At 38.6% G+C, this 19152-nt stretch overlaps 1 protein-coding gene across 2 annotated transcripts in view; it reads right to left on the bottom strand.

The window, feature by feature from the left end:
* LOC126356870 (uncharacterized) overlaps window positions 1-19152 on the bottom strand; it is a 161632-nt gene that overhangs the window by 17863 nt on the left and 124617 nt on the right. For both annotated transcript variants that reach the window (XM_050007403.1, XM_050007404.1), the window contains exon 9: window positions 14315-14523. In XM_050007403.1, coding sequence (XP_049863360.1) covers window positions 14315-14523 — 209 coding nt within the window. The remainder of the gene's footprint in view (window positions 1-14314; window positions 14524-19152) is intronic.

Here is a 19152-nt window from a genome sequence, read left to right as displayed (position 1 = left end):
AGCAAAGAACATGGTGTACTTAAGCATGGAACCTGATATTTCTTGTGATTCATAGAGTCTTATGACGAATGCCATTATCAGATGAAGTTTAAATTGATGTACACTTGTATTTCGTGACTATTTTATTCAAATGTCAAACATAAAAACACTGGGTGTCAATGAATACTACTTGTTCTGCTTTTCACCAAAGCATCAATGTCTGATACCATTTCTGAACACTGCTAATTTGAAGGCAAGATTTTAAACTGAAGTCTGCCTGTAAGTTTCTGTGGGTAGATTTCATTTTCCACATTGCAGAGAAAAGTTGCTCACATAAGTACGTAGACCAAACGTCAACATAATTGTAGCTGAAAACTTGTAAAGTCATGGATAGGCATGCTGCGTAAAATTTTCTGTACAAGTCTACTACAATTATTTTATTACAAAACTTATCATGCCTTAGGTCTGTACGTTCTAACTATAGGTAGGCATCCTACACTGATGTGTTGTAAATTGATGTTGGTGTGCTTGAACTCCATTAAAAAGTTACGAGCCAGGCCATCATAATGCTTTCCACTGAATTAAAATGAGCTACTTCAACTTTAAGCACAGAACTGCTTGTATATACACTCATGTCTAAGGCTATGGGGAACCTAATACATGGTTATTCCTCTGAAAACAGCACACAGTTTCCACTTCCCCTGCACTACATGACAACATCTGATCATCCCATTTTACCATTAGTGCAATTCTCTGGGGGCGAGCAACTACAACTACTCATACAGACATAGCTGCTCTGTGAACATGTCTGCTCTAATCCATGGAAAGCCCTTTTCAAAGGACCACACATACAAAACCTTCTCTTTGGAAGTCATACCATCTTCCATAATGACCTTCGAATCTTCAGAATCTATCAATGGCTAACCCTCTTTAAACTAATAATAGAAAAGCAGAAAATCTCTGTCACAGGCATCCCTGAACCATCTCTGCTCCCTCTGCAAGATACAGCTACTCTGAAACCACAAGCATTTAAATGTCATCAAGTTACTGGAAACCCTTGATTTCCAATATGAGGAAGAACACTTCAGACACAACTTTGGAAAGTCTTTCAATTTATTAACATCCTACTCCCACATTGGAGTACCAACGCCCACCAATATCTGTCAGACATACACCCCCCCCCCCCCCCCCCCCCCGTGAGTCCCCTAATCAATATTACATAGTGGCCACAACCTGTCTAGATGACATTCCACATGTGAAACATCCCCCGAAAACTTCCTCCTGACATTCCACAAAACTCAGAACACCATCAATGTTGACAATTGTCAAAATTTCTATGATCCTTAGAATGGAAACACTATTCTGCTGTCAACCCCTCCAAGCAATTCCTTAGCTTCAAATTAGCCTCCTCTTCCTTTCGTAAGTCCCTTCCCAATTCCTGCAAACTTCTTGAAATAGAAAAGAACAGTCTTTCGTGACCTTAAAACATTCCCCAGTTTCATTATTCTCTTTGCAGAAGTCCAACATAACTTTAAATCCCTAATGATATATTTGGAGCCATGTCAATGTTTTAATGTGCGAATAAAATAATCATGAAATACGTGTTGATATTAGTTTAAACTTATCCAAAAACAATATTATCACAAGGCTGCATCAATTGTAACAAATATCATGTTTCATACTTAGCTGCACCACATTGTTTGCCTCACCAATTAAAACAAATGTAAGTTTCATTTCATTGACATTTTTTATCAATGCAACATTTTTAGGAAATAAATTTGCCACCATGAAGCAATACATGCCTGTAGAACTATTAGCAGCTGTAAAATAGATTTGTTAACAATAGTTTATCATGCTGAGCTGTCCTGTTCTGATTCCTCCTTCCCTTCCTTCCCCTTCCCTTTCCAATACTGTTTGTGACCTGGCCAGATGCTCACTACTGAGGCTTGAGTGCAAGCCAGCTTACAAGAGTAGATAGTAGTCCAGTCATGTCCTGTCCTATCACAGCAAGGCCACTTGTGGGAGCAGCCATGTCTCATACCATCTCTTCTGTAATTTCTACACAGCAGTTTATGTGGGCATGTAAACCATCGAGGTGTCGAATAGAATGAATGGCCTCTGCCAAACTAGTAAAAACAACCTTCAGTGAAATTAAAAGAAAGGGTTGTAACATTAAGAATGCAATGGAAAGCTATCTAAATCCTTCTCCCAACACAAGCTTATTTGTATTATGTAGACAGTAATTTTCCTCGTAACACATCCTTTGATCTTGTAATCCTCCTGGCCTCAATCTTTGCTAATCCCTGCCCACAACTACCTCCATCTCTGCTCCTTGATCCATCCTGCATTCACACTCGCCTTTCTGCATCCTCCCTCTTCCTCTGTTTTTATCCCCCACCCCCATCCAATCCATTCCCCCACATTCCATTCGACACAACCCCTCACCCCAATTGTGCCACATAATTTAGTTGGCTGCAGCTATAGAGACCAATTTGTCCAAAAGATAGCAACATTCTCATCTCCTTTATGTGACTATCTATAAGGTGCCACCTCAACTATTTGATTAATATCACCTTTACTGCTAAGATTGTTTATACTCCGCCAAGACTTTCCATTACCACAAGTATTGTTCAAGTCAGTATAGTTTAACTCCTGAAATACATGGGGATGCACGGAAAAAATACACTACAATCACATTTGAAAACACCAAAAGTAATTTTCTGTCCCTACAAGAAAAATTATGGCAGTTCGCAGACCTGTCAACATTGATTTACGGTTGTGTGAAGCTGGAGTTCCACAGTAAATTGATGCATCTCAATTACATGTTCCATCCAAAATCATTGCACAAAACATCACCAGTATACCATCTTGTGCAACACAGATATTTAGTAAAAGTAGCTTACCAACTATTCACACATCACATCACAAAATTGACATGGTATCATAAAACCTGATCCCCACATTCTGTAAAATAATCACAGATGAAATACAGCAAATTTTTCTCATATAATACCGAGATTGTTGCTAACTATTCGATAAAATACTGCAATGAGTATCTGATGATGCACTATAACATGATCTAAGTGACTGGGATTTAGTTATCACTCAATTCAATCCATCTCAGGTTGAGAGAGAATATGTACAGTCTATGTATTCAGAGAGAAAAGAAAAGTTTGAAGTACAGATATCGTCCTTTATTGCATTCATTTTACTATTAATTGCTATTATTAGCCATTTTCAAGTGGCATATGTAAAGGAAGCATTTAGCATTTACATTTTATCTGCTGCATCTGTCCGAAATGGCGACAAGGGTTCTCATTATCACACCACCAGCAACACACTGTTTTGCTAGTTTAGACCTAGGGTAGTTACTTGTGGTAAAGAACATTCTCCCTGCTGCCACATAGGGTAACGTGGTTGGAACTAGTGGCATATAGGGTCATGTGGCGAGAACCAGTGGTCTCCAGAGCAGTGTAAGTGTAAATAGGCCTGTATAGTGAACAACAGGCAGACTCCTGTGTTTGCTTGCTCGATATTATCAAGTTATATTCTGAATGCATCAGCTACAACTATGGATCTGAAAAATGTAGCATCTCCTTTTGGTAAAAATCTGCATATATTTTTGGCAAAATTGCATGTATTTTTTTTAAATGATCAGACAGACCAATTAAAAGATCACACTAAGTGCTTGTAGATGGAGCCTGAGTGCTTTACAACTGACTGTAAAAAAAGTGGTGATATACAATCTTTTCACTGGAATCCACAGTTTCTTTTTCTGAAATGGCCTATGTTTGTTTTCTTTTTCTGAGTCTATCCAAACTTTCAACAAATGATTGTTCACTGTTGGGAAAATGCTACAGCTTCAGAACAAAAACAGAGTGCTTCTCTAATTTGAGGTGTTTCTCAATATTAAGTTTTCTAATCCCACTTAATCTTCACCTAAATTCGATGATTACAAAACTTGCAGAATATTGTTTTCAATTCTCTGTGGGCATTTGTAGCCATGTTAGCCATGGACCCACTGTCGACAATGCTAAAAATAGAACTGACAAGGTATTTAGCACAGAAATTGAACCAAAAACAATGCATTTCCAGATCAATGGAAGACTTTTGATGTGAATTCATACCTCAGCATTCCTCCACAATTTCTACTCCCGCACATTCCTACAAAAAATTTGATTGATTGATTGATTGATTGATACCAAAATGACAATTCCTTGATTCCTCATCATGTGTTCTACCAATTGATCTCTTCTTTTAGTCAAGTTATGCATAAATTTCTTTTCTCTCCTATATGATTCAGTATCTCTTCAACAGTCATACGAGCTACCCATCTAATCTTCAGCATTCTCCTTTAGCACCAAGTTTCAAAACCTACTATTCTTTTCTTGTCTAAACTGCTTATCATCCATGCTACACACTAGATGGAAAATTCAGAAAAAGTCTTCCTAATACTTAAATTTATAATCGACGCTAGTAAATTCTTCTTTTTCATATTGCTTTCCTTGCTGTAGCCAGTTCACATTTCAGTTCTTTTCCCGCCCACCCAAAAAGCAAAAGACATATTATATCCTAATCTAATTCCCTTACTGTCCCCGATTTAATTCGATTACATTCCATCACCCTTGTTTCACTTCTGTTGTTGATCATCTTAAAACCTCTTTTTAATAAGCTACCCATTCCATTCAACTGCTCTTCCAAGTCCTTTGCCGATTCTGAAAATTACAATCACTGCCAATATACCTTGGAGTTTTTATTTCTTCTCCTTGAACTTCAATTCTGTCTCCACTTTTTACTTTGATTTCCTTTACTGCTCATTTAATGCACAGATTGAATAAGCTCGAGGATGGGCTATAACCCTCTCTCACTCTCCGCTCTATTACTACTTCGCTTTCATGTGCTTTTTACTCTTATAACTGCAGTGGTTTCTGTACTAGACTTATACCAACTTCTGCTTCTTGTATTTTACCGCTGCTTTCTTCAGAATTTCTGGGAATGTATTTAAGTCAGTACTGTCAAATCCTTTCACTAAGTCTACAAATTCTACAAACAAAATTAAAGTCTCTCTCTAAGGTCAGTGTCTACCACTTTTTTCATTCCTCTACAAATAATTTGTACCAGCATTTTCCAACCATGACTTATTAAACTGATAGTTTGGTAATATTCACATGCGCTGTCTACAGAATTGGTATTACTACATTTTCTTGAAGTCTAAGGGTATTTTGCCTGTCTCACATATCTTGCACACCTCGTGAAACAGTTCTGTCGTAGCTGGCTCTCCCAAGGATCTTGATAATTCTGAGGGAAACTAGTCAACTCCAGGGGCTTTGTTTTCAGTTAGATCTTTCAGTACTCTATCAAATCCTTCTCACAGTCATCATATCTTCCATCTCTTCTTCGTCTACTTCCTTTTCCCTTCCTATGACATTCTCTTCGAGTTCATTTCCCTTGCAGGGCCCATGTATATTGCCCATGTGTATTGCATGCAGCTTACTGTAGTGGGTGTAGTGGTAAGTATCGCTGCCTGGAGTGCTGTGGGCCACCATTCGTACATGACAACCAGCAGTTATTTGTTATTTAGTACCAATCATTTCTGGATCATTCTTGAATTTTCCTATGTTTGTATATTCTGGAACATTTGATGTTTGTATGAAGAGCTGCACACACTTTCCAGGAGATCAGTCCCGCACTGGCTGTAGGTTGGTGTCAGTAATAAATGTGCTTTAATGTTACGTGCTATCTTTCATCGATGACCCCACTTTTGGATTTGGACACCTTTCAGCTATCAACTCCTTGCTTAGTATTGGCTTGCTGTTGAACTCTTGGCATTCACACAGCTGCTTCTCTTCTGTTTAATCTCCCTGCATGTGGTATCTATCTATCTATCTATCTATCTATCTATCTACCCACCCTTGTTACACATGCTTCAACAACCTTGTGTTTGTCCTCTGGCCATTTCTGCTAAGCCATTTTGCACTTTCCGCTAACATTATTTCTGAGACATCTTTATTCCATTTCAGCTGCTTTACTTGTGGTATGTTTACATTTTCTCCTTTTGTCGATGAAATTCAAACTCTCTTGTGTTATCCAAGGATTTCTACTGGACCTTGCATTTTTATCTATTTGATGCTCTGCTATCTTAACTTTTCATCTCTCAAAGCTACCCACTTGTCTTCTACTGTAATCCCTTCCCCTGTTTCAGCTGTAAGTTGCCTGATGTTCCCTCTGAAACTCTCAAAAATATCTGGTTCTTTTAAGTTATCCAGGTCCCCTTTCTTTAATTTATTTCCTTTTGGCTATTTATTAAGTTTTAAGTTACAACAACAATTCATAACCAACAAATTATAGTCATAGTCCACATCTGCCCCTAGAGACGTTTCTCACTTTACAATCTGTTTTTTCTTATCATTATATAATCAAGATGAAACCTTCCAGTGTTCTTGGGTCTTCTCCATGAACACAACCTTCCTTCATGATTCTTAAAACAGGTATTAGCCATGACTAAACTATGCTCTGTGGAAAATTCTGCCTGACAGCTTCCTCTTTTGTCCCTTTCTCCCAGTCTACAGTATCCTATTATTTTTCCTTCTCTTCCTTAATTATGTGAACCATTTCTTTCATCTCAATCATCATTTATTCTTTCAATTGTTCATAATCTGCAGAGCTAGTTTGCATGAGTAATTGTACTACTGTGGTGGGTGCTTGATTTGTGTTTATCCTGTTATGATAACGCAGTCACTACGCTGTTCATAGTAACATACACAGTCATATGTTCTTGTTCATTATTAACTTACTGCTGAATTATCCCTATCTGGTTTTGTATTTATAACCTATACTTTCTCAACCAGAAATCCTATTCTTCCTGCCACTGCACTTCACTAATTCCCATTACATCTAATCTCAACCTATTCATTTTATTTTTCACATTCTCTACCTTCTGTACCTAATTACAGGACCTAACATTCCACCTTCTGAGGCACAGAATGACAGTTTTGCTTTCCTGCTGACAATTTCCTCCTGAGTAGCCCCCACTCACAGATCCAATCATGAGACTTCCTTACCTCTGTAATATTTTACCCAACAGGTTGCCATCATCATTATCCGGACAGTAGAGCTGTATGCTCTCGGGAAAAATCAAGGCTGTTGTTTCCCATAGCTTTTAGTTGTTCACATTACCTGTACAGCAAGCCCATGTTGGCTATAGCAACAAGGGAAGATCAGTCACCATCTATACTGTTGCCCCGGCATCAACTGAAAAGGCTTTCACCTCTCTTCAGGAACCGTATGTTTGTCTGGTCTCTCCACAGATACCTTTCCATCATGGTTGCACTTATGGTTGACTATCTGCAATGTTGAGGCACTCAAGATACCCCATCATGGCAAGGTCCATGGCTCATAGAGGGCGAATGAATGTACTACATCTCAACGGTTGCAATGAGGCTATACTGAATCCACAGTGTTATGAGATGAATGCAACAATACATGAACTTCTGAAATCCTAAGAGGAGTGACCGAAATCACAAAAAGCAATACCACTACTAGCAGACAGCCATGAAGCATCTAAAAATGGCCTTGCTGCAACAACAATGAGCAGCTATATTCGCAGTGACACTTACAGTTTCACCACAACTATCATTTTAGAATGGTACTCGTGACTAGGACATGTAATGCATCATCTGTATCATCAATTTGCCACTTCTGATCTTCAAAAATATTTTGGTCCCCTTGGTAATCTCAGGAAGCAGTATGCCATCTTAGAATATAAACCTCTTTCACAATCCTGATAGATAAATTGTCCTCCAGCATCTGAGAAGGGCTTTCAGAATACTATAGTTGCAGAATGTTTCCCAAATTAGAATTCCACCACCATCAGATATTACAGTCTGAATTGACTGTGGCTGGGTATCAGAACTTATAAGGATTGAGTCATCAATGTAATTTTGTGTGTGAAAACAAATAATGTAAACAACTGGATATTGCTTCTCTAATCAGAGACTGGTTTCTTTGCTAAGCATCTGGTAAAGAAGTGCATACTTAGATGTTAATGTTTACGAATCCATCTTTGGACAAAGTCCTCAGGTTTCTGCAAAGTTAAGAATTCTCACTGAGATTGAAAAGTGATGGCAAACACACTCCGAAGTTTCTGAATTGAACACAAGTATAAGGGTCAAACAAACAGGCAGCAGGTACAGCTAAGGACAGAAATAGCAAAAAATTGAGTACACAGAAGTATTCAATTGTGGGGAAAATTATCAAACTACATACTCACAGCACTGTATGGATTTCGAGTCTTCTTCCTCAGGTGACACTAATCATAGTTTAGCCTCAAATACTCATCGAGCGAAGGTTATCTTCTTGTCCTGAGTGTTTTGTGTGGCACTCATGTCATCACTGTCTTAGGTAGCGTGTAATACACTTATATTATGAGACATCTACATCTACATCTACATCTATACTCTGCAAACCACCAAGAGGTGCATGGCACAGGGTATGTCCCACTGAATCAGTTATTAGTGTTTCTTACTGTTCCATTCACTTATGAAGCACAGGAAGAATGACTGTTTGAATGCCTCGGTATGTGTGGGCAGTAATTATTCTAATCTTATCCTCACAATCCCTATGTGAGCAATATTTAGGGGCTTGTAGAATATTCCTAGAGTAATTGCTTAAAGTAGTTTATTGAAACTTTGTTAATAGACTTTCTGTGGATAGCTTACTTCTATCTTCAAGAGGCTTCCAGTTCAGTTCCTTCAGTATCTCTGAGACACTCTCCCATGGATTAAACAAGCCTGTGACCATTCTTGCTACCCTTCTTTGTGAATGTTCAATATCCCCTGTTAGTCCTACTTACCTCACACTTAAGCAATATTCTAGAACAGGTTGCATGAATGATTTGTAAGCAATTTCTTTTGTAGGTTGATTGCACTTCCCCACTATTCTACCAGTAAACCAAAGTCTACCACCTGCTTTACCCATGTCTGGTCCTATGTGAGCATTCCATTTCATATACCTACAAACTGTTACAACCAGGTATTTGTATCAGTTGGCCAATTCCAACAATGATCATTGATATTATAGTCATAGGATACTACACTTTGTTTTTTGAAGTGCACAATTGTACATTTCTGAGCATATTGAGCAAGTTGCCAATATCTGAACCATATTGAAATCTTATCAAGCTCTGACTGAATAGTTACGCAGCTTCTTTCAGCTACTACTTATTTATACAGAACTGCATGATCTGCAAAAAAAGCCTGATTTTACTATTAACATTGTCTGCAATGTCATTACTGTACAACACAAACAGCAAGGGTCCCATCACATTTCCCTGGGTCACATTCAAAGTTAATTCTACATCTGTTGATCACCCTCCATCCAAGACAACATGCTGTGTTCTCCCTATTAAAAAGTCTTCCAGCCAATCACAAATTTCACTTGATACCCCATGTGATTGTACTTTTGATAATATGTGTAGGTCCACTACTGAGTCAAATGCTTTTCGGAAATCAAGAAATACTACATCTACCTGGTTGTCTTGATCCAAAGCTGTCAGTATGTCATGTGAGAAAAGTGCAAGTTGGGTTTCACATGATCTATGTTTTCAAAATCCATGCTGGCTAGCAGTGAGGAGGTCATTCTGTTCAAGATACCTCATTATGTCCAAACTCAGAATATGTTCTAAGACTTGATAAAAAATCCATATCAAGGATACTGTTTGATAGTTTTGTTGATCATTTCTACTACCCTTCTTGTACACGGATATGACTATTGCTTTTTCCAAGAACTGGGCACAGATTTGTCTTTGATGGTTCTATGATATAGTTAGAAGAACGGCCAACACAGCTGCAAATTCAGCATTGAATCTGACAGGGATTCCATTGGGCCCTGGAATTGTTCAGTTTTAATGATTTCAGTTGTTTCTCAATACTGCTGACATTAATACTTATTTCATTCATCTTTTCAGTGGTATGAGGATTAAATTGGAGCATTTCACCTGGGTTTTCCTTTATAAAGGAACATTTGAAAACATAGTTAAGCATTTTAGCATTTGCTTGGCTACCCTCAATTTCAGTTCCTGTCTCATTCAGTAGGGAGACTAATAGCCTTTCCATATGACCAGAAATTCTCTGGGTTCTGTGAATCATCATTTGATAATATTCTGCTACAGAAGTAACTGAACGCTTCAAACAATGCTCTCTTGACAGCCAAACACGTTTAATTCAGCATCTCTCTGTCTATAGCTCTACATCTTGTTTTACACACATTATGCGGTAATCTCCAAAATGGCTCTGAGCACTATGGGACTTAACTTCTGAGGTGATTAGTCCCCTAGAACTTAGAACTACTTAAACCTAACTAACCTAAGGACATCACACATATCCATGCCCGAGGCAGTATTCGAACCTGCGACCGTACCGGTCGCACCGTTCCAGACTGTAGCGCCTAGAGCTGCTTGGCCACTCCGGCTGGCCAGTAATCTCCATTTCTTTACAGTGACTGCATACCATGGAGGTTCCCTACCATTATGAACTGTTCTATTGGATACATATCTATCCAGTGTGTGGTCAACTATTCTTTTAAACTCGAGCCAGAGTTCCTCTACACGCTCCTGCCCTCTGATGAATGTATAAAGTCTCTAAATGAGATATGACACTACTGATTTTTTATGAAGTTTACTGAACATATGCATCTTTCTGATTGTTTTAGTTGTCCTTTGAACTTGGGTAATCATTGTTGCAACAACTGTGTCATGGTCACTGATACGAGTTTCAATATAGACATCCGCAGATAGGACAGGTCTATTTGTTGCCATTAGATCCAATATATTTCTATCATGAGTGAGGTTCCTAACTATCTGTTCTATGTAGTTTTCAGGGAAGGTATTTGATAAAGTTTCGCAGGATGTCTTATCACCACTAACAAAGCTGTAATTTTCCCAGTTAATTGTTGGATGATTATAGTCTCCACCAATAATGATTGGGGAACTTGCGTATAAGCGAACTAAAGTTTTCTCTAAAGTTTTCAGTTAAATTGGTGATGAAGATGATATGTGGTCATATTAGCAGTGCTTCCAATTATTGTGCTCCATGTAAGGCCAAAAAGCAATCAGTGAACAAAATTCAAACTTAGTAAATATGGGAACAGGCAATCCACAAAAAATGTTAATAGACTTACAAATCTCAGGTAAAACAAAACAGATAAAGAAGCTTCTGTGTCACTAACAACTGAGATGCATATATACTTCCTGGATCTCCTCCATTACAGCATCATGTAAGTGTGTAGCCAGAAATATTTACTTTTTGATTACTATTTCATTGAATACTGACATTATTTTTTGCTTAGATACTATCAATCAGTTTGGATTCTTAAGTAAAGTGAAAATCCACTGAGTGTCCACTGAGCTTCTGTTCGAAGTTCACAGGCCTTTTTTCTTTTGGGTCAGGCTGTGCAGCTCACACACACATCAAGCCACCTCCATGCACTTGTTTTGCCCAAGTCCAACCTACACCAAATCCTCCATGATGGAGTTAAGGCAGAACGTGACTGCCTGACTGCCTACAGAAAGGAAACACATTATGCCCATCTCATCTACCTGCTGGGCACGTCTGATGTTAGTAGCTGTCTGGAATGCAAATGGCACTCTGACTGGGGGGAGGGGGGCTTAAAGGCACTAAACTCTCAAGTTGTAGCACACACATTTCTGATGCCTTACACAGAAGATTTATTCTCCAAACTACAAGTAGGAGAGTGCTACACCAAAGACAATCTGACTGATGCATATTTACAATTTCCACTTGGAATTTCCCAAGCCCCCATCACCTTTCAATGCTGTCTAAAATGGCTGATAATCAATTTTCCTGTGTGTTGCAATTAACCTGGTTACATAATAGTCAAGGGGCTAATACATATGAAGACATGAAACAGTGTGCAAGGCACTTTGAGAGAGGAAGGGAAATGAAATGATTGGAAAATGAGTCAAAAGGACACAAGCTACCAGTGTAATGAGCATTAAGTCACAAGGAGTAAACAACAATGCTTCAAAATATATCACATACTACAGAAAATTATACATGAAAGGCCCTAAATATGATTTCTGTGCATAAAATAAACACTACATTTCATTGTTAAATATTTTTGTGTAAAACACCCATCTTTGCCTCTAAAAGTTCTGTGCATGCACCATGGACCAATTTTTTTGTATTTTCAAAAACAATGGTATAAGAGTCGAGCATAGCACACCACTTTCAACTAGAAAGTATGACTTTATGATTAATGTAAATGTCATTTCTATACTATAAACTTTCTAAGACTTACTATAGCTTAAGATACGGTAAAAAATGGTAAGGCTTTTCAGCACAGCTTTGCAGGACCTAATATTTTAAGCAAAGGAAAATGGTTTCTTAATTCTAGAATGGAAGAAACAATAGGAAATACATGAAATAATTCAAAACTGACAACAGGTGACTAGAAAAATCAAACTCTTGACAACTGCTGATAATTAATTTTTGAAATGTTTACAGCAAGGATGATAACTAAACCTAAGAAGAAAAAGGTGTAATTAAAAAAGGAGTACAAAAAGCTACAATGGAGAAACAAATTGTGCAAATGGAGGGAAAAGATAGAAATTATTGAAAAATGAGATCATACAGTGAAAGAATACAACACAAGTACAAATATATAAACAATCAGAGGCTCACACAAGGTCTCATAAATGGTATGGTATACTGTCAGTCTGTCAACACTTACAAATGTAGAGGTGACCCTTTACATAAAAGTTTCCAGACATTTTATCTTGCATGTTTAACCATAATTATGATGGAGTGTGAACTAAAGCAAATCCCGATCTTTGCCAGTTGTTAGTTGCCACAGATGACATGCCGATGGCTCATTTGAACAATCCTATTGTATGAGGGTATGGTTAAATTCACAAAATTGCAGTTTGAAACATACCAATGACATCTGCTGATCCATTTTGTGACTGAGGGCATTGCTATTCTCCTTACAGTTTATCATTCCACAGATTCGCTAAATCAATTGTCAAGGTATTGTATCTAAACTATTACACCACATTAAACTCAAACGTATAATATCTGCAACCCCTGGAACCCAATATTCGAATTGTGTTGCAGTTAAAAGTCATGTATATAGACAAGTGGAATGGGCATCATTAACTGCCTGTGGCAATCTCATGTGGTTGTACATCAAGTTATCCTGGACACAACACATTAACATTTCTCCCTGAAAGTGTCACAAACATTAACTCATGCCCTAATTGTTTCAGTCACTGTGGAAAAGGGGAACAAGGGAATACTATGAAAGAGAATGTAGATCAAAACCGAAGATTCTTACATAAAATTGCTATTATGGGACATGCAACAATAGCAGACTTTCTATTTTAGTACTGCTGGTGCAAGCTACCACTGCCGCCCCCCCCCCCCCCCCCTTTCCCCCTGCCACACACACACACACACACACACACACACACACACACACACACACACACACACACACACCATTCCGACATACAAGAAAAACTACTACCCTTATCAGGGAAAAAAAGAGGAGCATTTGAGCATGGAGAATGTGAAAAAGGAGGGGGCAGGTCATTAAGAGGGTTCCCTCTGTTCTGAAGACAAGGATAAAGGAGGAGGTGTTCAGAGATACAAGGATGAAGGAAGAGGTGTTCAGAGATACGAGGATGAAGGAAGAGGTGTTCAGAGATACAAGGATGAAGGAAGAGGTGTTTGAGAGACAAGGCAGTCCCTCTCATTCTCGTGTTTTAGGGATCTGCTTCTCCTCTTGAAGTTTCCCTAATGTATCCCTCCTTCCTCCTGTGTAAGGAACTAACATTTCCACAAGCTAGACTGTTTCTTGTACAGTTAGGTTTGTGCATAGTCAGTACTAAAAAATTTCGTCTCCTAAAAGTTAGTGCTGGCCAGCCTTGTCTTGTAATTTTATGGTTTCCTCGAGTTAACTTTCCTTCTGATATAGTATTACTTTTTCTTTACTTTTGGAACAGTAAATGTGTTCCACATTATGATCTCCACAACAGATCATCCTAGTTAGTTACCCTAGCATCCATCCTAAAATGCTTTCCTACATATAGTCTCTCTCATTAATCTCTGGGTTCTTGTTTTTAATCAAAGAAAGGTTTGTCAGATACAGCTACAAGTTCGACAGATGGCTCTGCCGTGAAGTGGAAGGGATACAGCATGGAGAGTTCGAAGGCAAGTGGTACAGCAAAAGTAATTGAGTCTCATCTGTAGAGAGTTTACAATGTTGATATTGCACTAATAATCTATGAGGCAGGAGCCTGAAAATAAAAGTAGTTTACCTGTGTGGTTCTGGCCCACGATGTCGAGGTGGAGGCTGATGGCGGCCCAGCACTATACGGTATTGGACCGTATGTGTATTGGCACGTAAATGACGCAAATTATCAGCTTGACAGGCAGCCCACTCTGTTATGTCATATATTGCACCATCCATGCATGCATAGTAATGCCACAAGAAACCAAGCATAGAACTCTCTGCCCAAATGTCTCCCTAAAATCAAGAATGAAGTACGGTTATCATAGAAAGAGATTTCTCAATATCACATCAGCTTACATTTTTACAAACATGCCTGTGACAACTTGGAAACAAAGTCCATTAAACAAATGGATTTGATGATTTCGCTTAAAATATCAGTCTGGTCTTCATGCATTATGTTACAATAATGAGGACAGGAAAAAAATGATTTTTGAGTATCAAACAACAGAAAATCCAGAATGAGATAACAACATTATGAAAAGGATCCATTGCTACTTATTAAACACACACATACACGGTTATCTCGGTGTGATAAGTCTGACTGTGACTGCGTCCGAGGTGAGCAGCAGTCTACGGCGGGGTGGACAGTGGGGCTAAAGGAGAGGCTTGGGTTGAGAAGGAGAAGGGATAGCAGGTTAGTGGTGGGGGAAGATGCTAGTGCTGCCTGTGGCAGAGTGCACAGACATGATGGGGACAGGATAGTGGGTTGCTAAATCTGGCATCATGAAGCTACACTTGGGAGGGTGGTGACAAATGGGAGGGAACAGAAGTAGAGAAGGGCAACGACCACACACATGGGTGGATGAATTTACAACATTTGGGTGCTAACCAGTGGGTACATCAATGTCCTTTCTCAAGATCATTGTACTGGTGTATGAGTAGTCACCCTTGTTAAAACAAAAGGCAAAGGCCAAAAAATTACAGCCATTCATATACAATCTGCAGCATTTCTATTCATACTGCTTCACATGTTAACAACATCAATAAAACAGTGAATGTCATTAAAGTGGCTGGTTGAACATGGATATCACAGAATGAGCCATCCATCCAAAACACATTGTAGCCATTATCCAATTAAACTGGGTCGGAATCCTGATGCAATACAAAATGTCAACAATTTCCTTATTATTATTTTGTCATCATCTAATGCTGAGGGTGAGTTCCTCAGTACACCAAAGGCTTCCCTTCCATCAGCATAAAAAAACACCACAATCAAATATAGTGCACCATGAGTGTGATGCAGGATACAGTGGGTTCCAGTGTGTGTAGGGATGGAGAGGGAGCAGAGAAGGGGATGGGCAAGTGGAGTATAGGGACTAGCAAAGGTTGAGCTCAAGGCGACTAATGGTATGAAGATTAGGATGCAGAACACTCTCCCTTCAGCCAGAATTTGCAAAAGCAAATTTGCAAAAATAGATTATAGCTGTGACCTGAAAGTGCATGGTTCCTTCACAATGGCTATGTCCTGTCAACTCAGTTTTGTTGTCCGCCTGCTTAGCTGAGTGGTAAAGTGCTTGTCTACGATGTAGCTGGCCCAGGTTTGATTCCTAACCGGGTTGGAGATTTTCTCCACTCATGGACTGGGTGTCGTGTTGTCCTCCTCATGCTTTCATCATCATCACTGACACGGAAGTCACCCAATGTGGCGTCACCTGAAATAAGACTTGCAACCCGGCAAACGAACTTCTCTGGAAGGTCGTTTCGGCCAACAATGCCACACAATCATTTTTCAGTTTTGTCAATGTGTGACTTTTGCATCAAAATTTAGACCAGTGTACTTCCCAACCACACTGCTTCCCAGGTATTGTTTCATGTAACTTTTTCCTGTTCCCAAAATGAGAATCAATGCTGAGAGAATATATTTTGATGACGTCGAGGAGAACTTTTCAATGGTGCTGAAGGATATTCCAACAAAAGCTTTCTGAGACTACGTCTCAAAATGTAACCACAACTATTGCAACTGAGTGAAGAGAAGAGCTGTATACTTTGAAATAAGAAGGGACTTAACAACTGTAATAAACTAAAAATATAATTAACAACAAATTTGGTTATTGTTTAACAGATCAGTTACAATATGCATAAATGATCTGAAGGAAAATGTCAAAAGTTCCAAGAGGCTGTTCGCAGATAAAGCTATTCCTAAAGTCAAAATGCTAGAAAATTAGTGAAATTATGGATGATACAGCTCTCTCATAAACTGATAGCTCATAAAAGATCATAGCACATGTTGCTATACTGATCTGACATTCAAGAGAGAACAAGCGGGACAGTTCTCATTTATTCTTCATGTATTCTTACATTTACATTATTGCTAGCGCCGTTTCATCCACGACTTCCAAGGCATTGCCAAGCCACAACATCAAACCATAAGAGAGTCTCACAGCAGGTGGAGGCACGCATTCACTATCGTGCCTTGTCGATATGCTGAGGTGACTTCATTTTCATCAGTTTGCACATACAGCAAACCAGAGCACACAGTGGGATGTCCCACACTTAATATTGACCTAAACAACATTTTTGTTTACTATGAACATCTTTTGTTGGCCTAAGTGGTTAGAAGTGCAATATATTATTCAGCAGAATCGCCATGTAACACCACACAACACACAACTGAAACTGTAAATGCACAATGGCAAGTTGTAACTACACAAGTCACAGCACCACTTAATGATAACAGATAGTTACAGAGACGTTCCAAGATATATTCTACACCGTATTTGTGTAGTGAACGTGCCCTCTGTAGATGGTGGATGTGACATCAGGCGAGTGCTGCGGGAACAGGCTCTGAAAGCAAGAAGCAGGCATTTTGTTGCTGGCAGCCACGAGGACAACACATTTGCACAATGTGGAACTAGACAATGTGTTTTAACAAAAGTGTTCAATGTATGTGAAACTTTTATTTCAATCCATCATCACCTAAATTCAAACATATAAGTTATTATTTTAAAAATTTGTAATAGAACTTCATAACATGTGGGTTTGATGTGGACATGTCTGAAAAAATCACAGGCAAACCTTGAGTTGTGATTAAGGTAATATGAGTGAAACCAGAACAGTATGAAGGCAAAGAGAATTTTGAGACAAATGATATGAATTCTAAAAGGCATGATGTATCTACAAAGACATCACAAGCAATGGCACGTTTGGCGACAGTAAGCTGCCAATGTAACCTCATGGCACTACTGATCATCGTCATCATCATCATCATCATCATCATCATCATCAGCAGCAGCAGCAGCAGCAGCTACAGCCACAGGACAGTGGGGAGTCCAGCAAGTGAATGCTGCAGCCACACAACAGCTGCAACTGCAACAGCAACCTGCCAGCTTTATGTGTGTTGTGGGAAACAGGACACCTAAAGGTAAGTATAAATGGTGAAAAGTGAACTATCTCGCATAGAGATGTTTTTTCAAAACTTTTATTGCGATTAGTGAGAATATAAAAGTTAATAAATCAACTGGGAATTGTGTTAACAAAGTCCCCAGTGTTCGCAAATCTTCAGCGAACGAAAGCAGTGTAGAGACGCTAAACAGCATTGAAATGAAAGTAGATCCTGTAAATTTAACATGGTAATCTCTAGCAAATACCATTTAGGTGGAATTAAACAGGGTATAAAAGATCAAGCAGCTGATGTTAAGAAAAGCATGCAGTCCATGGGAAATATTTTGTGGAAGGGAGAAACTGACACTAAGAACAAGCTGAAGTCTGAGATAAAAAGTAGCTCAAGCAATTACATAAGATTTAATGGCAAGGTATGGGATGTGATAGATAGGATAAATGAGAAACAGAAGATGGAATGTTCCCTACTAGAGCTGGATAAAGGTGAACAGCCAAATAAATTAAATGTATTTGTGAGAGTGACTACAACATGTACATTGACGTAGATCAAAACTCTGTGGTTTCACACGTAAAAACTATTTATTTTAAGTTCAATGCTGATTATGGCAGAGCTGGTAGTGATTCAGATAAAGATGTATCCGATTTTTTTTTATCATGTAGAATATGTTGATGTTGCAGAAATGTTTCTAGCAGTGAAATTTGATACAACAGCTGCAGAAATGTTTCTAGTAGTGAAACTCGATACAACAGCTGAGTTAAAAGTAGATGATACTGTGGAACCAAAGGTGTTAACATTAAATATGGGGGCACCATTGGAAAGTTTTACACAATGTCGAATAGGGAAGCTACTGATGCTACTGAGTTGATGGGAACAAGTGATTTTTATGAAGTGATTAAGAGGTTGCTGAGAGGAAATGCTATTGAAAAGCTAATGAATTCAAGTTTTGCAAAGTAAATCAGAAAAGGTCACAGAAGGAGACATAAGAAATATATGGAAGTGAATTGGAAATAGAGCTTTTGGAAAAGTGATGTGGAACAGTAAACATACACTCAGTTGCTTATAAAAATATCTTTTAAGACATCTGCTACGATTTTTTAATGGAAAGGATAGGGCAGAAGAAAAGACCATAAGAGCAAGGTAAAACAGATCAAGTTTAACAGTGTGACCATGTTTTAACTAGATTCAAAAAATTTCATACATGTCTTAAGGCTTATGAATGCCAAAGTTTTATTGGTTTTGTATGCATTGGACTGATTTTTAGTTTTATTAACCCTTCGAGTGGGTATGACCGACATGTATGTCCACACTCTGCTAATTCACAGTGAGATGGATGGATATATCTACCCGGTGCATTCTATGGCTAGTAGCTAATGGGAATATTGAGGTATCGGTCTGCTACCTGGTACTAGTTGAGCTTAGTCTACTACATGGCAGCTCTCTCAGGCACCACAGCACATTCTGCGTTAGTTACATTTTCCACTTGAGCACACTTCAGCAGTATGCATCCTGTGAAGCAACCACAA

This window comes from Schistocerca gregaria, chromosome 1, assembly GCF_023897955.1.
Source record: "Schistocerca gregaria isolate iqSchGreg1 chromosome 1, iqSchGreg1.2, whole genome shotgun sequence".
Taxonomy (NCBI): domain Eukaryota; kingdom Metazoa; phylum Arthropoda; class Insecta; order Orthoptera; family Acrididae; genus Schistocerca; species Schistocerca gregaria.
This window is presented reverse-complemented; position numbering and strand designations above follow the sequence as displayed.